The 17,191-nt window shown below is 44.6% G+C and overlaps 1 protein-coding gene across 6 annotated transcripts in view; it reads left to right on the top strand.

Annotated features, from left to right (window-relative positions):
- RGS14 (regulator of G protein signaling 14) overlaps positions 1-17,191 on the top strand; it is a 334,003-nt gene that overhangs the window by 140,402 nt on the left and 176,410 nt on the right. For 5 of the 6 annotated variants that reach the window (XM_085618347.1, XM_085618346.1, XM_085618345.1 and 2 more), the window contains exon 2: positions 6,498-6,626. The exons of the other annotated variant lie outside the window; for it this stretch is intronic. In XM_085618347.1, coding sequence (XP_085474473.1) covers positions 6,498-6,626 — 129 coding nt within the window. The remainder of the gene's footprint in view (positions 1-6,497; positions 6,627-17,191) is intronic. 6 annotated transcript variants of the gene reach the window in all.

Here is a 17,191-nt window from a genome sequence, read left to right as displayed (position 1 = left end):
TGGCATCTCTTCAATTATTCTATGCCTGTTCAGTTGGTGATGGGTGGTTTAATGCTGTGGACTCTGCATACCAGTTTTGTCTCATGTGAGTGTAAGATTGTCAAGAAGCATAAAGGAACTATTATGCAGCTTGCATGACCTACAATTAACTGCCCAACAATGGAGTTGTATTGTAATTGCATTTATATAGAGCTTAATACTATTGACAAGGCATTGAAGTACTTTACGCTGGGCAACACCCTGCTCTGGAACCCAAGGTTAATGTTTTTTTCAATGGTTATTAAAATTGGTCTTGTGCTATTAAATAAACAATACCATGCATGTTTACTCGAGTTTCTATGTGGTAGATTACATTAACAGGAGTTAGGTGTGATCTTCTGTGTGAGGGTGGTATGTGAACTCATGCAAATAGTTGGTGGTATTAATAGATGAGCTACAGGCGATTAGTAGTGGTTGGGTTCTATGGTATGGCTTTTAAAAGATATGTTTAGATGTTTGAAATGAAGTGTGGGCAGTTTGCAGAAATAAAATAATAATAAGTGAGGAAAACTTGATTGTGACTTAGAGTAAGCTGTGCTGTGAGAAAGGAGACATGCAGAAGATGTGTAGAGGGACATTTGAAAGAAAAAGAGGCAACGATTGGGAGTCTTAAGTCAAGGTCGATCGATTTTCATGGAAATACATTGGAGGCTTTTTAGAGATTACTTGCATTATGAGGATGCAAACTGTAGAAGGAAACGTGTATGTGAGCTAGTGCTATGTTTGGTACTTTTGATAAGCACTGGAATAATGCAAACAGTCTATCCCTTGAATGGTTTTCGCTAGGCCAATAGTTTAGCAAAAACAGCTGATCAGGGCTGAAAACGTAAATTAGTGGGAAGACACATATGTAGGTGAATTTCTAGGGATTTGGGCTGTGCTCAAAGGCAGCAGTAACTTCATCATCACAAGAAAGTGTGATAGCTATTGGGGTATTGAAGAAAACATCGAAAATTAGATTCTTCAAATGCTGGAGCACGTCTTTTGATGTTCACCCTTAAGGTTAAGCTCGAGGTATAAATTAAGAAAGCGAATTCGGGTCCATTTTGGATGTCCCTGGTTATGGCATGGCCCAATATGGGGGTGAAGAAATCTTCCCCAGACAGTGGAAGTGTATGTATTGCCTGAATTTCTGTCGCTGGTGCGTAAAGCCCCAGACAACGAAGTGAGGAGGCGGTAGTCAGGGCTACTTTTAGCAATTCCATTAACATTCGCAAGGGAGTGTTTTTAGTTCTTTCTGAGCACTGCTATTTGGTAAGTGAAAGGGGTGAAGGGTGTGACTGTAGTTTCTGTTGTTTTAGGCCCGGCCTACTCTTTGACTATCCATATTTGCTGCTTGATAAAGGTTCATGACAACCGGGTGCAGAGATATCACAATTCAGTGTGCCTATAATATGGGTACGTCTGCTTGGGGCAAGCCCCAGTGCTACCTCCTGTGAGAAGCATCACTTTACACAAAGGCAGGGTGCCGAGGAAGGACATCTGCAAAAGAGCCAAACCTGTTCATTGTACATATGGCATGCCCTATATTAGCACAAATGAATGAATGAGTTAATTTTTAAAGTTGAAATAGCTGCCCCAAAGGGCATCCTGGCATTAGCCAAATAACTCACGATACCTAGGGTGACCAGGCATCCCAGATTTCCATGGACCGTCCCAGTTTTCAGGGAACTGTCCCAGCTTTCTGATACTTTTCTTCATTTTCAATACATGTCCCAGTTTTTGAGACAAAGGTCAAGTCATTCTGCATAGCAGAATTGAAACTATGCTCTTTTTTAAACAGAGGCTCTAAAGCCGAAGTGATTTAAGGATTTCAGTTACTATCAGCTGCTTCCAGGCAGAATAGGAGGAGGTCAGCTCCTGCCACAGCTAATGTTATATAAAGTAGGTGTGTGTGTGTGTGTGTGTGTGTGTTTACACACACATTTACAAGGCCGCGCAAAATCTAAAGACTCTAATCTTACTTTTATGTCTGACCTGTCCTGTTTTTTTCTTCTCTAAATCTGGTCACCCTAATTAAAAAGATTTCACAGAGACGCCTGTCTGGTTTCAGGCTCTGTGAGTAGCCACTCCTACTGTCGAACTGCAAGGAGATCAGGGTTATTTTGTCAGAGTTCAATAGCATCTCCTCTAACACAGTCTGTCGGCTTATGAGGGCCTGCTTCCAACAAAGGCCGAGAGAGCTCCGACATTGCTGGGCGAAGGGCCGGGAAAAGTCTGCTACATGGCCCACAGGCCTTTAAGATGACTGACTAGGAGTAGTGTCCTTTTCAGCAGGGATGTTTGGGGTCTTACACCCCACCTAATAAATGTATTCTCTGGTAAATAGTTGGGTACAGGTGTTTTAAGTCTGGTATGGTGAAGTGTTTGTCGGCTTTCACTTGGATGTTTACATACACATGCAGACAAACACACACACACACACACTTGTCTCTGTTTTAAAGGTCTTAAAAATACTTATTTTACAAAATGTTAAATCATAAGTACACTTCACAATTCACACTCCTCTCCCTTCCTACTCCTCATTAACTGACTCTAATCGATCCCTGCCTGCCGGCCCTGCAGAGGCACTGACCAGGCCCACGAAATCCCTACTGTTAATTCCAATGGGGAGCCTGATATGAAATATGGGGGGGGGGGGGGGAGGGGGAGGCTGCGGGGGAATGCTTTCACCCGCTTCATGTGTGTGAAAACTTGCTCGGTGTACCAGAAAGGGGATATATGAAGGCTTGCGCTACTTCGACGCTAGGTTGGTCTGGGCATTAATGTGTAGGTGAGTGAAACTTTTCAGTAGTATGGGCTGAGTAAATACTTGCACTGGTTTTACTTGCACTGGTGTGTGAAAAGTTCCTAAAGTGCGGGTGGCGAATGCTTGAAATAATGTTTTCGTGTGTGGCCCCTTCACTGGCGAGCCGAGGATGGGTGAATACTTCTGCTAGTGTGGCTGAGGATATTTACCTTCACATGCTGGTGTGTGAAACTTTTCACTAGTGTATAGGAGGGTCAGGGGCGTAGCTCCAGGGGAGGTGTTTGGGGTGTTCTACCCCCCTAGTAAATGTATTCTCTAGTGAATGGTTGGGTACAGATGCTTTCAGTCGGGTGTGGTGAGGTGGCTGTTGGATTTCACCCAGGATTTTTACACACGCAGAAAAAAAAAACCACACACACACTCCCCCCCTCTGTTTTGAAGTTTTTTAAACTGTTGGTTATTTTACAACACATTGTCCTTTGAGTAACCCTAACAATCCACACTGCTGTCCCTTCCCACTGCCCCTTAAGTACCCTCCTGTTCTTAGTGCTTAACTTGAGCCGCTGGTTTCCAGTGCTCGTACCAGCACTTAATTGTCAACACCGGCACTTGTGACAGCTGCCAGCTCTTTGTGTCATTTAGAGATGAGTAAAACAACAGTTGTTTAATAATTGCAAAGAACTAATGCATGTCGCCCATACCATTCTTTGAGCTTTGGGGGTCTCTAACAGTTTGAATTGCCTCAGTTGTAGCAGTGTGATGGTTAGTAGTTGTGTAGGTATCGTCTTTGGCAGAGTTGGCAGATGCTATGGGTGGTGTGAGCTGCAGCGGCCTCCTCACAAGAGCCCCAGCACTTATTTTTATTTACAAACTAAGCACTGCCTGCTCTGCTTGTCAAATAATGTATTTTGCCATGATATACTGGCGTGATTGTTGGGAAATGTGAAGGTCACACACCCCTCCCGTCCCCAATCTTTCTGAGGAGGGTGAATGTTTGCACTGATGCTGTGATGTGTGAAGCCTTCTTTAGTGCGCCGGGGAAGGGGAGTGAATGCTCTCACTAATTTGCAGGTGTGTGAAACCTTTCACTAGTGTGTAGGAGGGTGAATGTGTGTACTCATGTTGTGATGTGTGAAGCCTTCGTTAGTGCGCCGGGGAAGGGGAGTGAATGCTCTGTAATTTGCAGGCGTGTGAAACCTTTCACCTGTGTGTAGGAGGGTGAATGTGTGTACTCATGTTGTGATGTGTGAAGCCTTCTTTAGTGCGCCGGGGAAGGGGAGTGAATGCTCTGACTAATTTGCATGTGTGTGAAACCTTTCACTAGTGTGTAGGAGGGTGAATGTGTGTACTCATGTTGTGATGTGTGAAGCCTTCTTTAGTGCGCCGGGGAAGGGGAGTGAATGCTCTGACTAATTTGCATGTGTGTGAAACCTTTCACTAGTGTGTAGGAGGGTGAATGTGTGTACTCATGTTGTGATGTGTGAAGCCTTCTTTAGTGCGCCGGGGAAGGGGAGTGAATGTTCTGACTAATTTGCATGTGTGTGAAACCTTTCACCAGTGTGTAGGAGGGTGAATGTGTGTACTCGTGTTGTGATGTGTGAAGTCTTCTTTAGCGCGCCGGGGAAGGGGAGTGAATGCTCTGTAATTTGCAGGCGTGTGAAACCTTTCACCTGTGTGTAGGAGGGTGAATGTGTGTACTCATGTTGTGATGTGTGAAGCCTTCTTTAGTGCGCCGGGGAAGGGGAGTGAATGTTCTGACTAATTTGCATGTGTGTGAAACCTTTCACTAGTGTGTAGCAGGGTGAATGTGTGTACTCGTGTTGTGATGTGTGAAGCCTTCTTTAGTGCGCCGGGGAAGGGGAGTGAATGTTCTGACTAATTTGCATGTGTGTGAAACCTTTCACCAGTGTGTAGGAGGGTGAATGTGTGTACTCGTGTTGTGATGTGTGAAGTCTTCTTTAGCGCGCCGGGGAAGGGGAGTGAATGCTCTGTAATTTGCAGGCGTGTGAAACCTTTCACCTGTGTGTAGGAGGGTGAATGTGTGTACTCATGTTGTGATGTGTGAAGCCTTCTTTAGTGCGCCGGGGAAGGGGAGTGAATGCTCTGACTAATTTGCATGTGTGTGAAACCTTTCACTAGTGTGTAGGAGGGTGAATGTGTGTACTCATGTTGTGATGTGTGAAGCCTTCTTTAGTGCGCCGGGGAAGGGGAGTGAATGCTCTGACTAATTTGCAGGTGTGTGAAACCTTTCACTAGTGTGTAGGAGGGTGAATGTGTGTACTCATGTTGTGATGTGTGAAGCCTTCGTTAGTGCGCCGGGGAAGGGGAGTGAATGCTCTGTAATTTGCAGGCGTGTGAAACCTTTCACCTGTGTGTAGGAGGGTGAATGTGTGTACTCATGTTGTGATGTGTGAAGCCTTCTTTAGTGCGCCGGGGAAGGGGAGTGAATGCTCTGACTAATTTGCATGTGTGTGAAACCTTTCACTAGTGTGTAGGAGGGTGAATGTGTGTACTCATGTTGTGATGTGTGAAGCCTTCTTTAGTGCGCCGGGGAAGGGGAGTGAATGCTCTGACTAATTTGCATGTGTGTGAAACCTTTCACTAGTGTGTAGGAGGGTGAATGTGTGTACTCGTGTTGTGATGTGTGAAGCCTTCTTTAGTGCGCCGGGGAAGGGGAGTGAATGTTCTGACTAATTTGCATGTGTGTGAAACCTTTCACCAGTGTGTAGGAGGGTGAATGTGTGTACTCGTGTTGTGATGTGTGAAGCCTTCGTTAGTGCGCCGGGGAAGGGGAGTGAATGCTCTGTAATTTGCAGGCGTGTGAAACCTTTCACCTGTGTGTAGGAGGGTGAATGTGTGTACTCATTTTGTGATGTGTGAAGCCTTCTTTAGTGCGCCGGGGAAGGGGAGTGAATGTTCTGACTAATTTGCATGTGTGTGAAACCTTTCACTAGTGTGTAGCAGGGTCAATGTGTGTATTCGTGTTGTGATGTGTGAAGCCTTCTTTAGTGCGCCGGGGAAGGGGAGTGAATGTTCTGACTAATTTGCATGTGTGTGAAACCTTTCACTAGTGTGTAGGAGGGTGAATGTGTGTACTCATGTTGTGATGTGTGAAGCCTTCTTTAGTGCGCCGGGGAAGGGGAGTGAATGCTCTGTAATTTGCATGTGTGTGAAACCTTTCACTAGTGTGTAGGAGGGTGAATGTGTGTACTCATGTTGTGATGTGTGAAGCCTTCTTTAGTGCGCCGGGGAAGGGGAGTGAATGCTCTGACTAATTTGCATGTGTGTGAAACCTTTCACTAGTGTGTAGGAGGGTGAATGTGTGTACTCATGTTGTGATGTGTGAAGCCTTCTTTAGTGCGCCGGGGAAGGGGAGTGAATGCTCTGACTAATTTGCATGTGTGTGAAACCTTTCACTAGTGTGTAGGAGGGTGAATGTGTGTACTCATGTTGTGATGTGTGAAGCCTTCTTTAGTGCGCCGGGGAAGGGGAGTGAATGTTCTGACTAATTTGCATGTGTGTGAAACCTTTCACCAGTGTGTAGGAGGGTGAATGTGTGTACTCGTGTTGTGATGTGTGAAGTCTTCTTTAGCGCGCCGGGGAAGGGGAGTGAATGCTCTGACTAATTTGTTGGTGTGAGAACCATTTCACTTGTGTACGCATGCGCAAGAAAACAGTACTGTCTGACACGGCTCCTTTCTCTTCCCAGGGCTCGCTCCCGCTCATGGACTTCTCCTTCTGGGAGTTGTCCGGCACCAGGAGCCGACTTCTCAGCCTGAAGAAGAAGCTGAGTCTCTCCAGAAGCTTCTCGGCGAGCCGTCCGCTGGAGGCCGGCCAGGTGAGGCGGCAGCAGGTGACCCAGGCTTTGCTGGCACCAACTGTTGCGCAGTTTACCATCTACCATTGGACATGCCCTGTGTCCGGTACTAATTTTTTCAGGAAAACGTGGGTTCTGAGGGGAGGACAGCATGCGTGTGGATCATGCTCCGTGCACAGCTGCCGACCTTACCCCTCGAGGCCTGGGGGCAGGGTACATGGTGCAGCCCCGGCTCTGTACCCAGTGCCCATTACCCGTAGATGTGCCCAGTAATTACCGTCAAAGTACAGAAAGAGTGGTCACAGTGGAAGTTTCATCAAAACACATCACCCTGAATAACCGCATAAATCAATCGGAGTTCAAATTCAAAAGGAATGTTATAATTTTTTTTCCTTTTGAATGTGAACTCTGATTGATTAATGCGGTGATTGAGGGTGATGTGTTTTGATTAAATGTGTGCTTCCACTGTGACCACTCTTTCTGTACTATAATTGACCAAGGTCCAGTGATTTTTGGGTTTCCCCCTTTATTGCGTAAGGCAGTCATTACTGTCAGTAGAGGTATTTTAGCTAAAGGGCATGTATAAAAATGCACGAGCTCTGAATTGATTGGTGCTATAGTCCAAATATGGTAGTTTTTTGTTTTTTTTTAGATTTTTGTATAATGATTGCTCTCTCGGCAGTGGTTTCAAAGTCCATATGTCATTGGACTGAGGTCATACAGCTGATGGTCTTTTCCAATAATTAGAAGGTACGTCATCGCGGTGATTTACAGTTTCCAACCAATAAGAAGACTAGAAATTGGTGATGTGGTATACTACAGCATACATGACTATCAAGTAGTGCTGTTTTCAGTAGGCATGTTCACATTTCAGAAACATGTCATATACAAATACATAGTATATAACATGTTATCGAGTCCTGATGGCATATTTTTATAGCCAATCTACCCCATGGCTTCTTTTATGTTATGAGAACTCCACATTGACATCATAGAACTAGGGGAGTGAGAATTATACACTTTGCCCACTCTGGGACGTCCGGCAATGTGTAAGGGCAGCTAGGCAGCTCACTGCAAACACTAAGGTTCCTTCTAACGAATGTAAATTCGAGCCAGCCAATTAAATTGCATGTGCTCAAAAGATTACGCTATCTTAAATTAACATAACCGGTTAAACAAATCTTTCAGGTGTTTTATACATGTTAGCCAAATGACTTCAATGGAGGGGGGGCAAAACAAGACCACAACAACCAGAATGCATTAGGCTATTAGACATAAGTCCACGACTGGAAATAGTGTTCATTATGACCTGGAGGAAGGTAGGCATTCTATGTAAATTTGAAAACATTTCTGCAAGAAGGCTCACATTCCAGAGAGTTGATAAAACAAGGGTGCAGATTCAGGAAGGTGGAGCTGGCAACGTTCAACCTGTATTCTACCAGCAAATGTGCATTCTTTCTAAAAACTCTGCGGATCTTCCAATGTTTTCCAATCCTTTGCAGAAACATAACTCTGAGACATGTAGACTTAAATGTAATAGGAGACGCAAAAGAAATTCTAACCAGATGAGCTACTTGGTGACCCTCAACCCCTTAAGAAATTGACAAATAAAAACTATTGAATAAAGCTGGTTTGGGCCTATTTTATTGGTCACAACAAACTTCGTTTTACACATTTTGCCCAATATTATCCTTTTAGTGAAGTTGAATGCCCCAGTCTGGTGAAGACAATCTCTTTCTTGTTGGTGGTGTAAAATCATAAGGCATGTCTAAACTGGACATCAAATACCCCAAAAATGAATGCAATGAGGAGGCGGGGAAGCAACACAACTGTCACCGTACTAGGCAGTAATCTGTACCAGGTGCAGTTTGCATCATTGCACGTGTGTACATTATCCATATTTACAATTTGAAGTACACGGCAGTTTCCCTACAATCGCGTGACATTTTGTCGCATGCTGAAGCTGGGACAGGCACCCACGTTTGCACAGTCGAATGCAATAAATACTTTATTAAAATGCTAACAAGAAAAACTGCTTCTTAAATTGGGAAGTGGGCCTTTTAACTCTCCAGGCATAAGGAGAAAATGCCTTTTAGCATTTTACAGGAAGGGTTTTTAAATAAAAAATAAAATACACACTTTCAAATGCGTGTGATGTGGCCTAACGGCTAGAGCGGTCTACCTCGAAGCTGGGGAATGGGGTTCGAGTCTCGGCAGAGACGCTCAATATCCTGTGATTCTGGGGAAATCACTTAATTTCCCCGTGCCTAACAGAAAACAAGCATTTGCAATGCAATAGGTCTCGCATTAGATAAATGTAGAGCTATTGGCTTTGCAAATGGAAAAGAAATGTGGCTTTCGCCTGCCTTTGTTTTTTGTATTTATTGACTTTTGTAGAAATGGTGGGGTGCCGCACTTTAGCAGTAGATGCTTAAAGCTAAGCGCAGCATGCCGCCATTGCTACCAAAGTCAATAAATAGAAAAACACAGACATGAAAAAAGTCGCAACATGTGGTCTACAAACCAGACCACTTTGCTTTCAGCGGTTAATTTACGAGGAACAATAGATGGTGTTGTAGATAAGATTCAAAGACTTGCTGGTCAGACAGTAAACACAGTGCTGAAGGGCTTGTGTTTGCCCCGTGGTAAGTATCTAGTTAGGCAAACGTTTAACAGACGTCCTGAGGATGCCTTAAAGGTGGATTACAACTTTTGTATACATTATAAATTGCGTACTGCTTTGTAAACACATCCTATGTGGCCGTAGCTGTCTTCTTTGTAAGCGCTACCATGTTAAAATCCACCATGTATGCGCGCTGCTCCCCCACCCCCCCAAATGTATTTCCAGCATTTAGCAACGTGCGACCGGCACTTTATTTAGCGGCTCTACCGGATGGACACATACATGCAGTCTAAATATGAAACACCAAAAAAAACTCACGTCCCTATATTTCATCAATTAATGTATAAGCTGCATGCCGTACTTTATTGTAATTATGAACTATTCCCTGCGTCCATAGGCTGATAAACAAACAAACCCCTGCTTGTAGGACATTGCAAGGTGTTTAATAAACAACAGGAAGACCTGTAGCTAAAGTTGCGTTGGTGGCATGCAAATGTAACCACGTATACATAGTTGTATATGTAAAACGGGTTCAAAATAGCTTGGTATGTGTTTAACCAGTTGGTGATTATGCGTCGTGAGAGTAATTTTAAAATTGTATTTAATAGGGAAGCTCATAAACAGAGCGGACATGCACGGATTTTAGCTTGTCACTATTAGGTGGACCACATATCACTGCACGCGTTGTGCACTATCACAACTTTTGCATTCATTCCAATGTTTCCGTAAAAGCCTTGTGGGGGACCCTGCTCTGTTCATAGTAGGCACTGCATGCTCAACATTTCATGACTGTGCACGCTGTTCTTTGTCTCACTTGTACTTTATTACCAGGCTTTGGCAAGATGCCAAGTATGAGAATATTTTCCATGACTCCTCCTGGGCGACCCTCGCTGTGGTATTATTGGAATTGGTGTGCTTGGTATATACTGACTGTCCGCGCTGTTTTTCATCCACCTCTTTACTTTCGGCTGCACCTAGACGCCAAGTGTGTAGAAATTGCCATGGCAACCCAAGGAATAGGTGTGCGCGGCATTAGCACATTAATAGGTAGTTCTATGTTATTACATGGAAGCGCCGTGAAAATAGATGAAGCCACACACAGGAGAACCCCAACCAGACCCATAACATGAGTCGACTTGCTACAATGCCTGGTGTTGCTCAAATGAAAGGCTGTAAAAATTTAGAACCTCAAAACCCAAACCGAAGCGCCAAGGCCCGGTAAGTGAAAGCGGCATAAGATATAACAGCTGCATACCAACAAGCATTGGCCGCACGCACGCCTCGCGCTTAAAGTAAAAAAACCCCAAAAAAAAGACAAGCCCGGCGGAGCGTGGCGCGCACGCGCTTGGGGGCGGGGGAGCGCCTTCCAGGCGGGGGAGCGGACCCTTTGAAGTGCTCCCAAAAAGCGTAGTGCATGGCGGCACCATGCGCGTGATTGTGCGCGTGCTAGCCATGCAATCCGCTTTTTGGGAGCACTTTGAAAAGCCCTTTTACAATAGTCTCGCCTTGCGATCGCTTACGCGATAGCAAGGCGAGACCTAAAAATATGTCAGTCTGTGACGCAACTGTGTCTCACATAAAGCGCTCTGATACCTTAGGGTCAAGTATGCACTATATAAAACTCAGAAAAAAAAAAAACGATGCGTCGGTCTGATAAACAAGCCTGCAGCGTCCCAGTTTCTCCTTTCGAAGTATAAAAATTAAAGAAGATGTCTTGTGTATTTTTGATCTGCTCTCTTTCTACTCCAACCTCTTAAATTCTGAGAGCTATAAAAAATCCAAATGTTTCTGGGTACTTCTCATGTTTTATCCCTTCCGATTATGGCAAACACGCTATGATATAGTATATTTGTGAACCTTTAAGCAGGTGATTAAAATATTAACAAGTGAAAAGTTATTCTCGGAGGCAGTGAAGGAAAGAAGCAGGGATTTGGTTTGCAGTAGTAAATGTTGCTCTCTGCTGTAGCTTTTTAAGAGGCACGTCCGAGGTGTTTGTGTGTGTAAATTGTTTCTTTTTCCCCATATATCCATGGTATGTATCTGGCGTGGAAGGAGGAGGTAGAGTTGGCCTAACGGCTGGGGCCGTCGACCTGGAAACTGGGCTCGAGTCTCGGCAATGACGCTGAACATCCTGTGATTCTGGGCAAATCACTTAATCTCCCCGTGCCTAACAAAAATGAACGTGTCCTCAAGTAATGCAACTGGTGCTATGCAAAGCGCTCTGATACCAGATTCGGGTCAAGTTCGTGCTATATAAATCTCTGTTTAAAAAAAAATAAAAAGGTAGTCAAAATAAACATTATATTTGTTCAGGGCGACATGAGCACTGTGACCATTGGACACCCAAACACAGACACTGGCAAACCCGACTGATTCTCCAGTTCTGCAGTGGTGTATGTTGCAATCAAGGCACATCACAGCAGTACGGCACAGTTGAACCCTTTATATAAAAATGGAGTTCCATCGCGGGAATAAGTGCCAGAGCCGGATACCATATACCTCCCCCTCCCTCCTGCCCCCCGCAACACCAGCAGTGTTCAACAATACTATGCATACTGGGATTTTTGCACACATACTTACGGTTTGAAACTTTATTATTATTTTGAGAAACACATACTCTCACCTACATCCACGGCCGGGGAGGTGCAGCAGTGAAGGGTAAGGGACAGGCGGTTGAAGAGGGAAGCGGTTGGGGGACAAGGTGTTTATGTCACTTGGAAGGAGGGGAGGTGGGAACAGATCCATCCGTTGAAGCTTGGCCTTTCATCAAGTGTTCAAAATCCCGCAATCGGTCAATGGGGGTCAATCTAGGCACTCACAATCAAGATCCGTGTAGTGATGTCATTCAACCCTCGCCTGCTGCTAAAGTGAGTACATGGGCATAGCGAGGACATGTAAGTTCCCGGGCAGGAATCTTATGCAGGTGCCCCATATTTTTTCAGAAGTGGCAATGCGTGTTGTATGGAGGCTTGGAGTTTCTTTATTGCAACAATATCCCACAGTTTCTGTAGCCAGTCTGAATGGACAGGCATGAAGTCTGAGCCCCACTTGGATGTGATGACTTGTTTAGCTACACAGGCAACCATTGTCATTGCCTTTCCAATGTCCGAGTAGAGTGGGCAGGTGAGAGGGTACGGGTGCCCCAGTAGGACATGACTAGTGAAGCAGGGATATCTGTAACAAAATGTCATTGATGACTTTCAACACCTCCTCCCAGCAGCATTTTGCTTTCGGGCATGACTTGCTGGCGAAAGTGCTTGGCTGCATTCATTATTTGGCTGACAAGCACCTCGCATGTATTCCACACTAACTTATCTCGACAGGCTAGCGGCGACATATGAGTTGTGCTAACGTTTTCTACTGATTTTATACTCATTAATTATTTTAATTATGAAACTTTGGGTATAACCATTATATCTCCTTGTTATTTCCCATATGCAAGCTACCTCATGCTTACATAAGCATCACACTATTAGTCGTGTACTGTGATAGCGGTGAGATGCTAATTCACACCTTGCCACTTTTTTCTGGTGGGGAATTTAGGACATCACTGAGCTCCTCATCCTCTGTAGAAGATGAGATTGCACCTTCATTTGATTTAGGTTGTGCCGAAATTCCACTAGATTGCTTCACGACTATTTAAGGCATGAAACATGTTGACCTCAACTTTAGACTGCAGAATAGTACCAGGTCTATAGGTGACCTATATCCATCTAGGTCAGAGACAGGGGGCCATTATTTCCTGTGTTCTGTCATTTGTTTTAATCTCCACATAGACAATTGACACCACATTCAATATATGGGCACATTTGGTCCATAGTTAATGACAACCCACACACTTTCCAATCTTCTCACTCACTGACAATCTATAATTTTGTCAGTCCAGTCTTCCTCATCAGGCGTATCTAAAAAATGTCTGGTGGGTGAAGTGCACCCCCCCCCCCCACCCCCTGAAGGGCCTGTCAGGCATGGCAATGCTGGCCCGACGTAGACTAAAGCCCGATGATGAAGCATGTCTTCCTTGGGTGAGTGAGGGCAATTGTTCCTAACAACACATGCTCCCAGTGACCTACTAGAAACTTTGTTTTTCTGAGTTCGCAAATGTAACGGTATACTTAGATTTTTTCGTTTTTCCATTTCCAACCTACAGGTAGGCTTGCTTTCTGGCAATGCAGGGCTTATTGCCTTCCCAGATGTATGTTTCTTTAATTTGCTGGAGTTTGCTCATCAGCTACAGTCGTGGGTGTAGTGGGAGGGTCTGCATGAAGTACAATATCTTGGGTAGGAGTGTCATGTTCATTTCCCCCGGAGCATTATTGTCTACCTGTGAGAGACCTCCAGCATTGCAGATCCCTTCGTGTGGTTTGTGAAAGTTAAGGCCCATTTTTGAATATGAAGCAATCTTGTGTGTAAACAATTGTTTTTGTTTCCTTGTATAGTAAATCTACCTTTTCTGCATGGTCATCCTGTATTTTTTGCCTTCTGTTGAACCCTCTATTTTTGCTGGCTTTAGAAATATGAGCACTTTAACCTAACTAACTAGTGGTAAAGGGCCCTGTGCCTCCTGTTTTAACATGGTATGATTGGCATATTCCTAATTGGTATTTGTAACATACCTATATATCTCTATTATATGGTATAATATGTACCAGGGCCTTTAAGTTTAATGTCACTAGTGGACTGCAGCATCTATTGTACCATCCACTACAGTGGCAGTGTAAAACATGGCTTAAGGTCTACCATTGTAGCCTGACTGTGGCAGTTTAAACACTGCAGATTGACTTGTCATAATAATCTTTTCGATGGGCCAAAAACTCTCAAAAATATTAAAAAGTCACCCTTATGTAGCCCTTGTCACCCACAAGAAATGGTGCATAGTATTTAAAAATAGGACATGTAGAAATGCTATGTTAACATGTTTTTACAGTGACCAGCCCCCACAAGCTATTATTGGCAGGACTATGTTCCCTATGTAGAAAAACAAAGTAAAGATTAAAAATCCTAATAATCTCAGGAATAGGAAAATCTTGAAAAAATAATTTAACAACTACTGTAATAGTTATCAGAATCCAATTGAATGGTACAATAAGATATTTTAATAACTATTAAGGAAGAGTAACTTAAAAAAAATTACCTTTTCCTTCTTAAAGTTCCTGGAGGCTAAATTTGCATTTGCTCTTTCACTTCTGCCAGCTAGTAATTAGTATATGATTTGGTGTGAAAATGCTGTGAAATGCCTCCCAGGACCAACAATAGACTGACCTAGATGGGCAGAGATGACTCATCCGAACCTTCCAGAATGTGCAGGGTCAGGCTGTGAGCATCCTTTTTAACATTACAGCATCAATACCTGCTTGAATGTCAAACCCTGCTTGATAGGTCCACGGGTTTTACATGCAACACTGGGGGCACAGAAGGGAAAAGCAACAGGATGGCAACAAATTCTTAGGCACCCATTGTCTGGTTACTGAAAGATCTGCTTTGTCCCACAAGACTACTGTCAAGGTTTTTAAATATACCAGCGTGGCTGGACTTCAAAGGAAGGTAGACAAGATGCCAACATTTTTTTTGTGTATTTACTGTCTGGTAGCTGCAAAACCCTGCTTTGTTCTACCCTACCTCTGGGTTTTTGGGGGTTACTGTGGCTGCTTCAAACTGGAGTTTGGTGTTAAATATGGGAAGACACTGGGATAACTCCCCACACACATACCCAGCCCTAGAGCCCAAGTTTACTGTGGCAGAAGACTTTCACCATCTTGAAAAAGCCAAAAGTTGTAGGGTTGGCCCCAGAAACATTAACCCCATTTGGTTAGGGAGTGCTCAGGAGTCATTTATATCCACTAGCTCATGCCAGGCATAACTGTGGCTCCAGGCACCCACATTGTTAAAGGATTAAATCAGAAGGAAAAGTCTTTGACCAGGGCAAAAATGGTTGATGTATCTGACTCGTGCTCCATCATGGCCAGACTCAAATAGTGCCTAGGTCCTGGTGTACCTTGACCATTGACTATAATTGGTGCTTTGTGCTTGTTGATGCTATTTCTACTTACAATTTAAAAAAAAAACATATTTCCTGATCCTCTTAAAGGATTTTTATCATTTAGGTGTCATTTTGTTTATTACATTTTACTCTGTTATTCCAATTCAGCATGAGATTTTTATTGTTTTGCATTTTGACTTTATTGCAGTTTTGGTACTGCCTAAATACTTTATACATTGCCCTAAGTTAAGCCTGTCTGATCTGTGCCATAGCTCCCAGGGTTTTTGAGCTCAGGTTCATTTTGTGATTTTCAGGGTCCATCCTGAGAAGGGTTGTAAATATTTCTTGAGGTGGGTAGTCACCCATCCCAAATAATGCTCCAATTTCTTACATCAGTGCCAGTGGGATCCAGGGATTGTGTTTTGCAGTACCACTCAGTTATTTATGTTAAAATCAAACACCTTTTTATAATTAGACACCAAAAATGATTTTTTATAACAACTTCTGATTTTTAAAATGTACCCAAGGTCTATGAATTAAATGCCACTTGTGGACTTTAGCACTTATCTTGCCATGCACTACAGTGGCAGTATAAATCATGGTTTCAGGCCTACCATTGCAGCCCGATTCTGGCTGTTTAAATATTGCAAATAGACATGTCACAATAAACACTTTTGACAGGTCAAAACCTCCCTTTTAATTAGTATCCCCTATGTAGGCCTTGACGCCAACAAGGCAGGGTGCCTGGCATTTCAAAGTAAGACTTGTATCCTTGCAGTGACTGTGAGAAAGTGCCATCTTTCTTGCATGGTATGCCCCCACTTTTTGCTAAATTGCTGAATGTACTTCGATTGAGTGTACCCTGGGTTCCTGCCAATCAGGTGCCCAGGGCCTATGTTCCTTCCTTAAACCACACAAACTCCAAATTGGCAAACCCTAGCCACATGTCAGCCCCTAGTAAATGGTACCCTAGGTACCCAGGGCCTTGTGACCAGGGAAGGCCTCTAAGGGCTGCAGCACTCATTGTGCCACCCTCAGAGGCCCTGTACCCTTACACACACACTGCCCTTGCAGGCTGAGTGTCTGGGTGCAGGACAAAACAGAGAGTCGACATGGCACACATCACTGTGTACCATGCCCATCACCTACACTGCCAAGGCATATGTCAGCCACCCCTCTAGCTGGGTGCATTACGCCTATGGTGTGGGCACAGGAGCAGGAGCCCTGTGCCCCTACAGTACCCGGGTCCATTCCTGGGCACTGTAAGTGCAGTGCTGTCATTTAAGAGTACATGGTGCTGAGAGCTTGTCAAACACGAGCTCCACAGCACCATATTGGCAATACTGAAGCCTGGGAAGTTTGGTATCAAACTTCTCAGCACATTGAACCCACACTGATGCCAGTGTAGGATTTAATGTACTAAGCACCCCAGAGGGCATCTTAGAGATGCCCCCTCACAGCTAACTTACAATCCACGTCTGCTCTGAGGCTGCCCAGGCTGCCACACAGCAGACACGTTGCTGGACCCCTGGGTGGGAGAGCCCCTGCTCTCCCGGGCCTGCAACAATGCACATCCTGGGTGAGGTGAGAAATCTCCTCCCCCAGGATGAGCAAAGGGAAGCTTCAAAGGCATGCCACCATTTGGAGTTTCTCCAGGCCACTGCAACCCCCCACTCTGGCGGGAAGCTTGGCCGGAAACCCCATACAAGGACAGGGGATGTGCCAGCCTGCCCACCCCACCCCTCAGGTGGGGGAGGCGAGGTGAAGCACATCTCCGGGCTCTCGCCATCTTGAAGATGGGAGGCCCTACCCTATCAGGATTAGGCTACTGCCCCCCTCCCACAGGAGAGAGGCAGGATAGGGGGTGTACCCACCCCAGGACAAGGACCCATTGGTCCCTGGCCTTCACCTACCTGTAACGCCCCTAAATCTAGTATTTAGGGGCACCCTGAACCTTCCTTCCTTAGATTCCAGATAGAAAAC

Source organism: Triturus cristatus, chromosome 7, assembly GCF_964204655.1.
Source record: "Triturus cristatus chromosome 7, aTriCri1.1, whole genome shotgun sequence".
Lineage (NCBI taxonomy): Eukaryota > Metazoa > Chordata > Amphibia > Caudata > Salamandridae > Triturus > Triturus cristatus.
The sequence above is the reverse complement of the archived record's forward strand: the minus strand, read 5'-3'. Positions and strand labels throughout refer to the sequence as shown.